Source organism: Odontesthes bonariensis, chromosome 14 (genome assembly GCF_027942865.1).
Source record: "Odontesthes bonariensis isolate fOdoBon6 chromosome 14, fOdoBon6.hap1, whole genome shotgun sequence".
Taxonomy (NCBI): domain Eukaryota; kingdom Metazoa; phylum Chordata; class Actinopteri; order Atheriniformes; family Atherinopsidae; genus Odontesthes; species Odontesthes bonariensis.
The window spans coordinates 22,759,353-22,772,055 of record NC_134519.1 but is presented as its reverse complement, the minus strand read 5'-3'; the positions used below and the strand labels follow the sequence as shown (position 1 = coordinate 22,772,055).

Here is a 12,703-nt window from a genome sequence, read left to right as displayed (position 1 = left end):
CTCATACATTTCAGCGTCAGCTCCTAGGACAGTCTGTTTGCCAATGGGTTTTGTAGCATTTTAATTTGTTCTCGAACTGCCTGGGCTGCAAAAATTTTCAAGTGTGGAGAAAAAAAAACGTGTTGGGGGGGGGGGATGGTGCTCGGTCACGCCAAACAACATACGAATATTACAAGTTTCTCCTTATCTCTCATGTCTTACAATACATCAATTCCTGTATAAATTACGAGGCTTACAGGGGTCCAAGTTTAGTTTTACAACCTTAAAAAAAAAAAAAAAAGGAAATGTCATTCCATATTTGCAACTTTGTTAAATAATTAAGCATTAAATCAGAAGACCTCGGTGGCGTTAAAAAAAAGGAGAAAAAAAGCAATGGTGAAGCTGTTTACATTTGTCAAATTGAAAGCTAGAGCATATAGCACAAGCCATTATGAAAAAAAAAGAAGAAAAAAAAGGCAAAAGAAAAAAAATCCATGTTGCTGTTTTACAAAGGTTTGATATTTGTGGTTATGCAGACCAGATTCAAGTAAATGTCGGCTTTTATTTCTTGAGAAATCCTCAACTGGTTTGGAGGAAAACAACCAAAGTAACATCTGTGCCGGCCTTCACGAGAAAACTCAGCCATCCACTTTGTGGTTTAAAAACATGCGCATGCACACATGTCACCAAAGCAAACATCTGCATCTGATTAACAGAGAGGGTAGAGTGGGTCTTGGCTATCATGTCATTCTTTTGAGCAAAAGGATCATCAGCCTTTGTATATAAATTCTGACTTTTAACATGCAAAGAACAGGCAATCTTTGCTTGCCTGCAAATGTAAGAACCGCACCGTTAAAGACACTTGCTTTAATAAAAAAGGCTCTGAGGGTACAGCTCAGCTCAGGAGTTGGTAAAGAGCAATGTGGTAAAGAGCGTTCAGTCGGTGTGGGCACATCAACCTCATTATGACAAAAGTAGTTTCATGTCACAGATTCAGTGTGAAGCTCCGACAGTACACCTGGGGAAAGGTGGCGCATATATTCGCATGGAAGCGATCATATCACTGCTGTCTTTTTTAAAAGTAGGACAAATGAGACTGGGGTAAAACAACATCAAGGCTGTATTGCACGGTGCAAGACAGAAAAAAAAACAAAAAAAAAAACAAGCAGCTATACTTAGAGTGGAACTCCATTTTCCTAACCCCAGAGTGCGTACTCTCCTCACCACCCACTCTTTTCTGGGCCCTTTTGTCATCTAGACACAAGCTCTCAGGCTTTGTAAATGGGTTACCCCAAGCAGCCACCCACGCATCAGGTACAGTGTCAAAACCTGGGGCATCCTGTTATGACTTCTGGTTTCCTGTTTCCTGTTAAAAATACAGCCCCCCCCCTTCCCCACACCTCTGTTTCTCAAACACAAACACACTTCACACTCCGATTCTTGTCACGGGGCAAACCGAGCAGGCCCGGGATCAGCTTCTTGTACCCCACTTCAAATGTTGAGTGTTTCCGCATTCAGGTAGTCAGGAACACATTTGGTAAAAAAAAAATAAAAATCTTACACACTGCCTTTTAAGACTCAGTAAATCAAGTGGTGCCGGGGTTTTCTGCTTGTCGGGTCCAATGAAGACATCACCCTTTGAATTTTTGATGTTCATTTTTATCAGGTACCACACACTTTGATGTAGAAGCTGTCAGTTTTAAGCCCAGTGAAATATAAAAACCCATCATAGCCCCAGTACGCTGACAGGAGCAGCTGTTTTACCCCATTCCTCACATTCAATTTGTTTTTATTTCATGTGTACATATTGCCATTTCACATGCCAAAGAGGAAGATGTAGAAGTGTCCAGGGACCACTGAAACAGCAATAACAGCAGTGTGTGCTCATGTGTGAACTGCGAGTTTGTTTGCAAAGAAAGAAAAACAAAAACAAAAAAATTAAAACAGCGAAACACATCGCGCTTCCTGTGTACACCCCCCACCATCTCTGAGCATCTCTCCCATCAGTGGTCAGCCACATCGCTCTTAATGAGTAGAAGGGTTTCTACCTTCCTGCAGTGGTTCGACCCTGCTGTGCTGAATGTTCAGCGATGATGTGCATGCTTAACTGTCTTGGTGCAAACTCCCATCCTAATATGCTGAGGCATTTACTGGTGTTGGGTGGCATCACGTAGTTTTTTTTGTTGTTTTTTTTACAAACAGCAACAGTGTTTCATATTTTTGTGATAATCAAATTGACATTTCTGCAGTTCCATAGGGATTCCACAGACTGCTCACACATTTCTACTCGTCATTGTAAGAAAAAGAGGAAAGCACAATAATACCCAGCTCTTTTCCCTAAATTTTTAGCTCATCATCCCCTCCCCCTTTCTTGCAGATTGGAATTCATTAGCAATCAAAGAGCCACTGACAAGCCCAATCTTAATTACCCTCTCATTTGCATGTTTGCATATTAATGACTGCAGACTTTTGCCTTTTTCTGCTGCAGCTCTCCCCCTCCCATCAACATTGCTCAGACATACCCACACCACATACTGCAACACTTTGTCATTCTTTGAGCTCAAGGCCCCTAAACCTTAAACCTGGATTCGACAGACATTCAAGGGAAGACATTTTATCGCTCCACATTTGAGCTGTGCAGCTTCTCATTGAACTTTTAGTTTTAGTAGAATGATCTATTTTAGAAGTGTGGTGTACTAATCTTAAGTTCTTTCAATATCAGGTATTTTCTTTTCCAGGCTGAACCCAACACATCTCTCAAAATTTCATAATTACCAGTTTGGTAACACAGCCCACTTCAGTTAGTGCTTGTACTGGAGTTCCTCAGTGATAAATAACCTCTTCTGCTGCCCCCTTTTGGTGATATGTTAATAATCTAGAAAATGAAGCCGTCATACCCACAAATTGAAATTCATTCAAGCTATTTATCGTTATTTTAAAAATGCAAAGCTTTGGACAACATGCAATTTGTCTTTAAAACAAAGGTGTCACAGGGAAGCACACAAAAAAGAGGGCAGACAAAGGAGCGAAATGCCCCAAAACAGGAAAATGGCAAATCCATGTCCTGCTGTTTACGGTACAAAGTATACAAAACAAACGCCATTTGTTGCAGCTGACTTTGCTCATTGAGCAACGATGCAACTTGCTTCAGAGCTCAAAGTGTCATTTTGTACATTTCCAAAGCCAGCCTCTGCGTGTGTACAACAAATGTGATTCCACCAGTAACAGAATAATCCGATCCTGTTTTAGGCTATTCCAAAGGAACCTAAAATATACCAAGGAAATTTTGTACTTAACTATCTTTTATTAGAATTTGACACGAGGGTCGTGTTATAATGACTTGAACATTGCGCTTCAACTCAAGACATTTCTAATTTGTTTTAAAATAAACAAAGTTGACATGTCAAGATACATTTTACACGCATTCTTCCTAATTCAGATGCATATCCGATTTGAAGCAAATTCATTAATCTGTACAAATTCCTAGTTAAGGAGCGAAATGCCCCAAAACAGGAAAATGGCAAATCCATGTCCTGCTATTTCTAGGACTTACACGTGTCGTGTGTAAGCTTCGCAGCACTTGGGGGGGAAAAAAGCATTAATTTTAACCATAAGCCTGTACCAACATTATCCAAAGCAACATTCCTTCTAGGGAGGTATGTTCCAAACAAGGAGTTTATGGGATTTCAGAGGATGGTTTGTAGGCGGCAGCTTCCCCATATTTTAACATACTGACAGAGGAGTCAATGTCTTACCAGCAGTAGACCGTGTCAGTGAGTTTAGAGAATCAGAAACAAATCCTTATAGGTAAACTACAGGCAAAAGCAACTCATAACGGAGCTATGAGAAGAACAAATTCCTCACCATCTAAAAACCACAAACCTTTCAGTTTTAACAGCGGTTCCAGCAAACACCAAATTTGGGATTTTTACACTTTTGTATCCGACAGTTATGTCCTTTGTCTTTGCGTTTTTTCCAACTGAAGATTGATGATCCCTCCTCTGAGCAGCCGACGGCTGGGGTCGCCCTAAAAGATTCTTCCCTTATTCAACAAACTCCCATCTGTGAAAGCGATGATGACCACCGTCTACTGCAGGACAAGACATTAACTACTCAGAGTCGATGAGTCACCAAGTTACTGAATACAAGAAAAATACTTGGTTCTCTGAGACTAAATGTGAACAGTTGTGTAAAATTTCCTCGAATACGGTCCCAGTGGGAATAAGCAACACCAGGGGAGGAACAAAAGCCACAATGCCACCAGAATATAGGGCAACGTGGTGGAATCAAGGGGCTAAACCCTTTCTTCAACTTGGACATAAATTCCTTCAAATTAAGGTGAGTTTGCAGTTCAAACTCACAATCTTTATATAAATGTGGCATATATTAGTTAACAACAATTGTGCCCACGTGCTAATACATACAGACCTTACAGTGTTTCACATGTACTGTATGTCACATGTGGCACAAAGATAATGGGCCAAAAAGGAAAATGTGAGGACACTTACCATCAGCATTTTGAAGTCTGCAGAATTTTTAACGAGACTGTGGAAACAATACAAGAGAAAGGATTGTTTAGGGCGAGCTCTCAGACAAGAATGGTGGCATTAGATTTGATTATGATGACATCTGATAGTTAAACACTTGAAAAAAAAGACTTTTTTGTTAGAACAAGTGAATAATATTTTCAGCCTCCCCACTCTATCACAAAATCCTGAAAATCACTGGTGAACACGTCATTGGGTAGTTTAGGAAGGGGCTGAAATACAGAAAAGGGTTGAGTGAATATGTTAAATCACCAGAAGAGAGCGCCACTTTCATGATGTTGCAGGATGTTAGGAAATATGACTTTGGATTGTTTCTTTGATTCTTATCTCATTGATCATGTAGTCTAATGGTTCAAAGAACGCCATTATGGGACCCTAACCTGTGGAAAAAGTCAGGTCATAGGCCATAGAAAAATACAACAGTAAACTCACTCAGTCACAGGACAGGTAGGTTATAAAACGAGGGTGTGAAGCTCACTGGCATCAAGGCTGATTTATGATCATGTGGAGCCGTCTGAAGTGGCTGGCATGAAAATGTGCCAATTTGAGTTTTAAATAGCTATCTTAAACACTTTCCTTATGCGTCCATCATGCTCACCACTGACAAGTCTACCCAGTGGTTTGGGTTTGGCCATCCAAATATGGCCCCCAGTTTTTTCACATCTAGAGAGGGGGGACGTAGTAGCGTCTGACTGACAGCTCTTCAAGGGACAAACCCATACTCCACATATTTGATGTGGATGATCAAAACTTATACATCTGAGATACAAATCAGAGAATATCAACATACCGACATGAAAGATCTAGTCCCAACAAAGGAATTGGCTATGAGTCTATGAGCAGCGCACTCACACCAAAGTCACAGAACTTGATCTCACCCCGTGAATTCACTAGTATGTTCGAGGGTTTCACATCTGGGAGAATAACACAACAAGTCAACTTCTGTCAACTAAACACCTCTCAAGAACATTACCGACTGGTCTTGATCACACACGTTTCGTTAGTGCGTAACCACGGTGCAGGTAAAGAGGTTTCGCCTTGCTATTTGGCATCAGGACTCACAGACGTACCTTCTGCATTTTCAGATGGTGTCAATCATCAGCTTGATGAAAATCCGGATACCTCTATGCATGATGTGGTGCTTCTCTCTTAGGTAGGCAAGGCCTCTCAAAACCTGTAAGAAAAAAAAAAAGTGAAAACTATTAAAGAAGTCAATAACCTTAATGTGAAAGCAACGCTCAGAAACGAGCAGGAAACATGTCTGGGTCAATAGTGTATGCCGGCATATTGGGTGCATGGTTTACACTAAGCTCAATAGCATAAAAAGCGAATATGTGATCAGTAAAAAACCTTACAGTTTAGGCTTTTATAAAACTGATTAGTCTTAAAGTAACATGATGATAAATTCATCCTGGTGTTTCTATAGGCTGAATGGAGAGATAGGATATTTACCACTGTTATATAGAAATGTTCTATTTTAATGCCACACAAATTTTCTCTCGTTGTTTTTACAATAAAATGCCCTCATTTCCCTCCATTTGGCATGGGAGTATTACACAGAGCTCTGCTGGAGTGGAGTTCACTAATTTAGGTCTATAAAAACATAATAATACTTGAGTGGTTTGCCAAATATATTTGGGTGCCAACTATTTGCTTTGAATTGTCACTGCTAGCTGAGCAGGACAAGTTTTAGTCCAGAGGATTCCTATTTAGCAGAGTGCAGCAGCTTTGTTGGGCAGCGACACATGCGAAAGAAGGCTTGTGCAGGCTTATGGGGCTCATCTGGCAACACTCTTCCACAGAATTTAGCTACACTTAAGGGTGGTTACTGTTTTTGAATAAAAAAGCCCTCTAAGTTGGCAACAATGAGATGTTAATGAGCATATGCAGCTCTAGGTGCTGCAGACGAACGCAAGAGGAAAAGCTGGGAGCGAGTCTGTGCTGCCAAGAGAAAAACACACAGGCGGGGATACAGAAAGTGGTAGATTACATCCGTATAAACGGAACATACGTATAAACGGAACGTCAGATCGCATAACTTGTTTGAAAAAATACTGGTATGCATCAAAAAGTTGCTATGCTTCCCAGCCCTAAAACAACTTCGACCAAATAGTTTTTTTTTTGCCATTGCAAATTATCTCATGTCAGGCAGATAACCACATCCTTACAACGATGGTGACTTTGCCCAGAATCTCTCCAGAGATCCGCTTTGCCTCTTTTAGCCCCTGATCCAGAGATCTGCCCTCCTAAACAGGGAATACAACAGCTCAGGATAAAGTGCTACAACAATAGCGCTCCAAAGCACATTTTCCCAATATTATAACAAATACTGGTATTAATATGTGTGAAATAATACCAAAGTGGTTCCTTTAACGTGTTTTCTAAGAGCTTATGTCCTCAGAGTACCCCTTTGACACATCAAAAATGAAACTGACATTAACAACATTCAGTTTAGATGTAGGACAGACTACTTGCTACAAGGACCCTCTCCAAATCGGTCACGATGTGCTCCATCCAGATGCTGATCTCTCTCTCTCCACAGTCCTAACATGTGGGGTGAATTACACTCATGTAGGACCTGAAGCTTGCAGGTTTAAATTCTAGGCGAATGAGTTAATCTGAAAATAATGTTGTCTGTTGTCACTATAGCATGTGTTTAACATAACAATGAATGCATAATATCAACATGTTCAACATATACAGTACATACATATATATTTGTACCTGTTATTTTCAACAGAAATAGTAATTAGTTTTGTCACCACAGCATCACCACTGCTATAAGCACTTTGGATCGCCTTGTTGCTGAAAAGTGCTATATAAATAAATTTCACTTCACTATAAGTCTATTTTCAGCTCACTTTTCTTGCCATGATTATGCCTGAAGTTTTGTGGCACTTCTTGATGAACATTCCTCCATTGCCTGCACCCAATTCCCAGATATGACGAAGGTCATCATCTTTCAACTCGCCAATCTTGACTCTCTGAGTGAGGAAAGCTTCTAACCCTCTGTTGTTCATCAAGCTCCAGCTCCTCCAATATTCTCTTAAATGCTTCTAAACTGGCTTTTGAATAAACTATGAGCTGGGATTTAGTAACACTTTTGATAACAAGATTGACAATACCCTGTGTTTATCTCCTTGTGGAGGTTTCTAATTTAGACAGTGAAAAAAAACAATACTATTTGGGATTATCACATGCAGTTTTTAAGCGTTCAACCACCACAATCTTGTAGATGCTAATTGGGCATCTAGGATTAAAGTTCCGTTTCATGTTAAGTAAACTAACTGTTGTCAGGTGGGTGTCTGAGTAAATGAGTATCGACCTCAAAATGGGACTGAACTGGCTCTACTTAAATGATCATTACCTGACTCACAATACAAACAGCAGAGCATCAACATATAAAAACAAATTAGGCTAACCTTAGCTAATTGGCTAGCTTTGGGTAGGTTAGTTCCTCCAGATTACCAGACGTAACGGTACTTACGCTAACAAGCATTATGGTCACTGCACTGACACAAAGCAAGTTGATTTTAATTTCGATTCAAGGAAAAAAATGGCAAGAGATGAAGATGAGGCGGAGTGAGGAGCTCAGCAGCACAATGCGCTACTTGCAGCTGTTGTGTCAATCTCGCGATAAACAAAACAAAAAAAAAAAAAACGAGAGCTCTGGGGCTAGCACATGTCAACGGGATTTTGGAACGCCACAATGATCGTCATAAATGCTGTTTGACATGCAAGTTAGTTTATTGAAAGAAGTAAGGATTTTTGCTGATTTCCAACCCCCTCTTTCTTGTAAGGAGGACTGTTTGTTCAGATTACTGAAAGCAACTAATATGTTCTGGTTGCATTTGAAAAAATGTGTAATGAAATTATACTTAGATTGTAAAGGACTATTTGGTCACATCTGTCTTCACAATATTGAACATTTTTATATATATACACTACACATGTAGACAGCATGTGATTGTGATTGGTGTGTGATTTGACCATTTCTAAAACCAGAATATGTTCTGTTGCTAATTAACATCACACTCTCCTCTCAAGTTGCCGGTTTTGTTAATGCTGATTTGACTAAGGTTTATTTTGGATGCTACATATTGATAATGATGTTTATATTGGTTTTTATTTCCAGTGAAAATGAAAGTTTTGAGTGACTGCTTCTCTTTCATTTGAAGAACAGCAGCAACAAAAACCTTGTACAAAAGGAACATCATCCTGTTGAATTCAAACATTACACCATAGGTTTGTCCCAGTATTGCTGGAAAGATAAAATGGGTACAGAATCCAATATAGTAAAATTATAAATCTTACAAGATTATCCAAAGGGAGGAAAAAAAGTTGTTTGTTGAACAAATGTTTTATGTCTGCGTTTTTCTCTTTTTTTGTAAGAGGTGTCTCATTTTAATTCTGAAAACAATCAAAACATACTCAGATTGGATTACATGTTCTTGATCCAGTGGACTAATAAATTATTTTAAAGTAACCTGATGCAGCCCTGGTTACGGGGCTTTGTTTTTACTACAGAAAATGGAGCTGTTATGGAAAAGCTTCCGTTCATCAGATATCTAGATATTCAAATGTACCGCTCTTTTACTAAAGTCTTCAATGTGTTTTTTGTTTTTTTACTTCATCTTCAAACACATATTTCGAATTCCAAGCACAGACTTAATGACCTAATTTGCTTGAAAATTAAAAGCAAAAAGGTAAAGTTATGTAATAAAGAATCCTTGAGAGAGGGACCAAAATAACCAGTGGTAATATGAGATGATTTAGAATTTATTCTGAAAAATTAGCAGACCTATTGTTTGATATTAGAGGGACCTTGTTTTATGTGTATAATTTTGTCACATTGACACATTTTTAATTTAATTGTTATTTAACAGCAACACAAATTGCAACATCTAACTGACATGCGGTTTGGTTGGCTGATGATCCAATCACGAAGACACACCACCTGCAGAACAAAATGTGGGGGAAAAAAATTACTTTGCTTCCCTGGTTTACCCATTTTAAATGATCTCTTTCTTCAGCTGTGAATGCCATTAGCGTACTAACTAAGATTTCAGTCAAAAACCATCATAACTCACATCATTATATCAGTGTATAACATACTGATCTACAGCCCTAAAAAAGGCCGTTATTTCACCCATTTTGAATGTCATTTATATCCATTAAGAAAGTGCAAAAGTGCATCAAAAACAGCATAATATGTTTTTAAGAAAACACACAAAACCATTAATGAATGCAAACAGTAACTAATGCACCCTCCTCATCTAATGAGAGGAGGCAGAGCAATATTAATGCTGCACCTCTGCCTCATAAACAACATTAATGTCTTGCTCACACACATAAACAAAAATACTTTGCCGTTGTAATTGTTTGCCTGCACACTCCCGTTGCTGTGTAATGTCCTTTTCAGCAGGTGGCACTCTTTCCTCACTTCTTTAAGACCTGCAGACATCCTCAGTGACTGCATGGTTGTTTCAAAGTGGGATGTACAAGTTTCCCCTCGAACTGCGGCAGTTTTAGTATACAAAGAGAAAATCACTGACAAAGAAGACGTGCAAGAACTGTACGAGTGCATTTGACAACAAGCATAGATAACATTGTTATCAATATAGTTTTATCAAATTTTGTTACTTTGTGTTTGCAGATTTATTACCCTTATTTGTTTGCAGACATCTCCAAAGCTGCATTGGCTGTGATGGCTTTCTGATGGGTTAGGTCTTGCTGGTAGTGTCAGGTGGTTTGCTGTTTCTGGTGCCTGAAAATGAATATCAGGACTGCATTTTCAAGTGTTTCTTTAGTTCATGATATAATCAGGAAATGGTTAACAGGATTAGTGGAGGTCAAGTTGAGGTCTGGAATAGCAACAAAAGTTTAAGAGAACTGCTCGAAGAACTGCTTGCAAGGCAAATCAAAACTCCCGATTGACTCCAGGAGGCTGTAATAGACTCTGGAGTGGTGGTGCACTGTTTTTTGGCAGCAATGAGCAAAAGCATGTTTGGAGAATCAGGTGGGCAGAATTCCATGAAAAAAAAAAAAGACTGCCTCTTAGAAATTTAAGCACGGGCTTGGATTGACTATTTCCGCCTACAACCAGTGGCAATGGGAATATTTCACTGTCAGAAGACGAGTGGATTCCATACCAGCAAAGTGCAATTATCATATCTTTTGTAAATAGCTGGAGATAAAAAGAGGATGACTTCCACAACAAGATAAGGTTCCCTAACGCCTTAAAATCCACAATTGAGGTAGTCTGCAGAGAGTGTTTTATCATGGCCCCCAGCAGGCCAGACATAAATATTATTTGCATGCACAGGAATCTCACAGAAGTATTGAGGAAGAATGAGTAACAAAGTGAAACAGCAAAAGCTTATTCAAGCAGTGATACTTGTCAAATTACTGACCACTTGGCTTTCGCTTACAGTAATGAGTTCTCCTTTTGGTTATTTTGGGACCGTAAAAGATGAAAATTTTAAAAAAGCAGTCTTGAACTACCAAGGGAATGTGTCATCATAGCTCTGTGTCTTTCAGAAAGCAGGCCATCATCTACTTAATTGACATTTCAGAGTCACAGAAACTTTCAAAAGGATTGGTCAAACATTTTGCCGGCCACTGGTTTAACCACTATCGCATATAGCACGAAACCAGAGCCTGTTGTTCATTTACCGAAAGTTAACTGAACAACTTGCTGAGATGAGGAGTCGCTAGAGTTAAAAAATATGAACGGAGGCTTCAAAGTAAACAAAGTTGTTGGCCATCCGTTGCACGAAGCGTTCACTCTGAAATGTTGCAGGGAACGTTCGCTTTAGGGCTCTGAAAGCCCTTTTAGGATTATTTCCATGGCTGCAGTTATGGTGGGCACATTTAGGCTGCAATTTATTTCAAAATATCATTTGAATTTAGCTGGTTTTATCATTTTTTTTCCACGAGCGTTTTATGTCTTCACATCGTGGCATCTATTACTGCAAAACTAAATGAATTTGAAATCTAATTGAAAGTAGAAATTAGTGTTCCTTTGCAAAAGGTCTTGGCGGTCTAAATATCCTAAATCAGTAGAAATAAGGACATTGAAAAGGGGACTTTCCATAGTCACGGACAAGATGCCAATAACCTGGGCAGCTCTCTGAAATCATTGAATCGAAATCTAGTTCAATTCTAAACGAAGTTGAACCTTGACACGTGACCCCTCCCCATTTGGCTCTTTTAAGTCAGTTTTAGATCGCTGAGTCGTGCTCTCTGATCCAGCACGGTGCCAGATCTCCCCCGGCCTGTAATGTGATGGCCGCACGTGGCCCACATTAAAGCACGAGAATATCATTTTCCAGTTTGCAGGGTAAAAACAGCCGCCACTTGCCGTGGAGTGAAGCAGCATCTTCGTTTTTGTGCGCGTAGAAACCAAAACCATAACCATCCCATCCCCATGAAACTGAGCAGAGAGGTTTCTTCGGTACACGTTTTCTCACAAAGTTTTAGAATTCCAACCCAGTTGCCCCCAATTGCTACCAAAAGAAAAAAAAAAGTTTATAACGATCCGCAGCACGGACTGTAATTCTATAAACCCATTTTGTAAAATGCTGCATAATTTAACGAGGTCCTACGCTTGCAGAACTGCATTCAAAATACCTCTTTATGTCGCTGAAATAAATGAAACCGCAGCCACAGCTGTACCTACAATAAATCTGCAACACCAGAAATTCATCCTCTTTCACATCGATGACACCAGCTCATGAGCCCCAGGCTTATGTCAGGGGATGTACTAATGCATACTTTTTTATAGTTGCACAGTAAGACAATATGTCTTTAATTCCTTTTTCATTGTGCTTCTTTTAAAGATGATCAAAATAATAATCTTTTTGAAGATTATAGAAGCTGCCTGTTTGCTCATTTTAGTAGCTCTGCAGCACTGAATGGCATTCAGATTTCAATAAACCTTAAAGTTTCCTTTAATGTAATCATTAAACTATAATTATAAATGCAACTGTTTTACTGAAGACCATGAATATGATATTATTATGCAATTAAATAATTCTTGAACTTAGTCAGATAATGGCAATAACTGGACAGCTCTTACAGTGATTCTGTCCACTGCAGTGTCCAGTTCAGCTGTAACACATCAGAAATAAGCAGAAAAGTCCAGGAAATTAAGTCGAATGAAAATCCCCAATGAT

General features: G+C 39.2%; 1 protein-coding gene across 1 annotated transcript; it reads right to left on the bottom strand.

Moving 5' to 3' along the window:
* Positions 1-4,666: 4,666 nt before the first annotated feature.
* Positions 4,667-9,990, bottom strand: map2k2b (mitogen-activated protein kinase kinase 2b). Its single transcript, XM_075484250.1, is given in 13 exon segments — positions 4,667-4,740; positions 4,856-4,906; positions 5,125-5,195; positions 5,197-5,285; positions 5,317-5,354; positions 5,357-5,440; positions 5,649-5,700; positions 6,695-6,772; positions 7,029-7,062; positions 7,064-7,110; positions 7,313-7,532; positions 7,534-7,610; positions 9,892-9,990. Coding segments are annotated over 13 exon segments (1,014 nt in total).
* Positions 9,991-12,703: the final 2,713 nt, after the last annotated feature.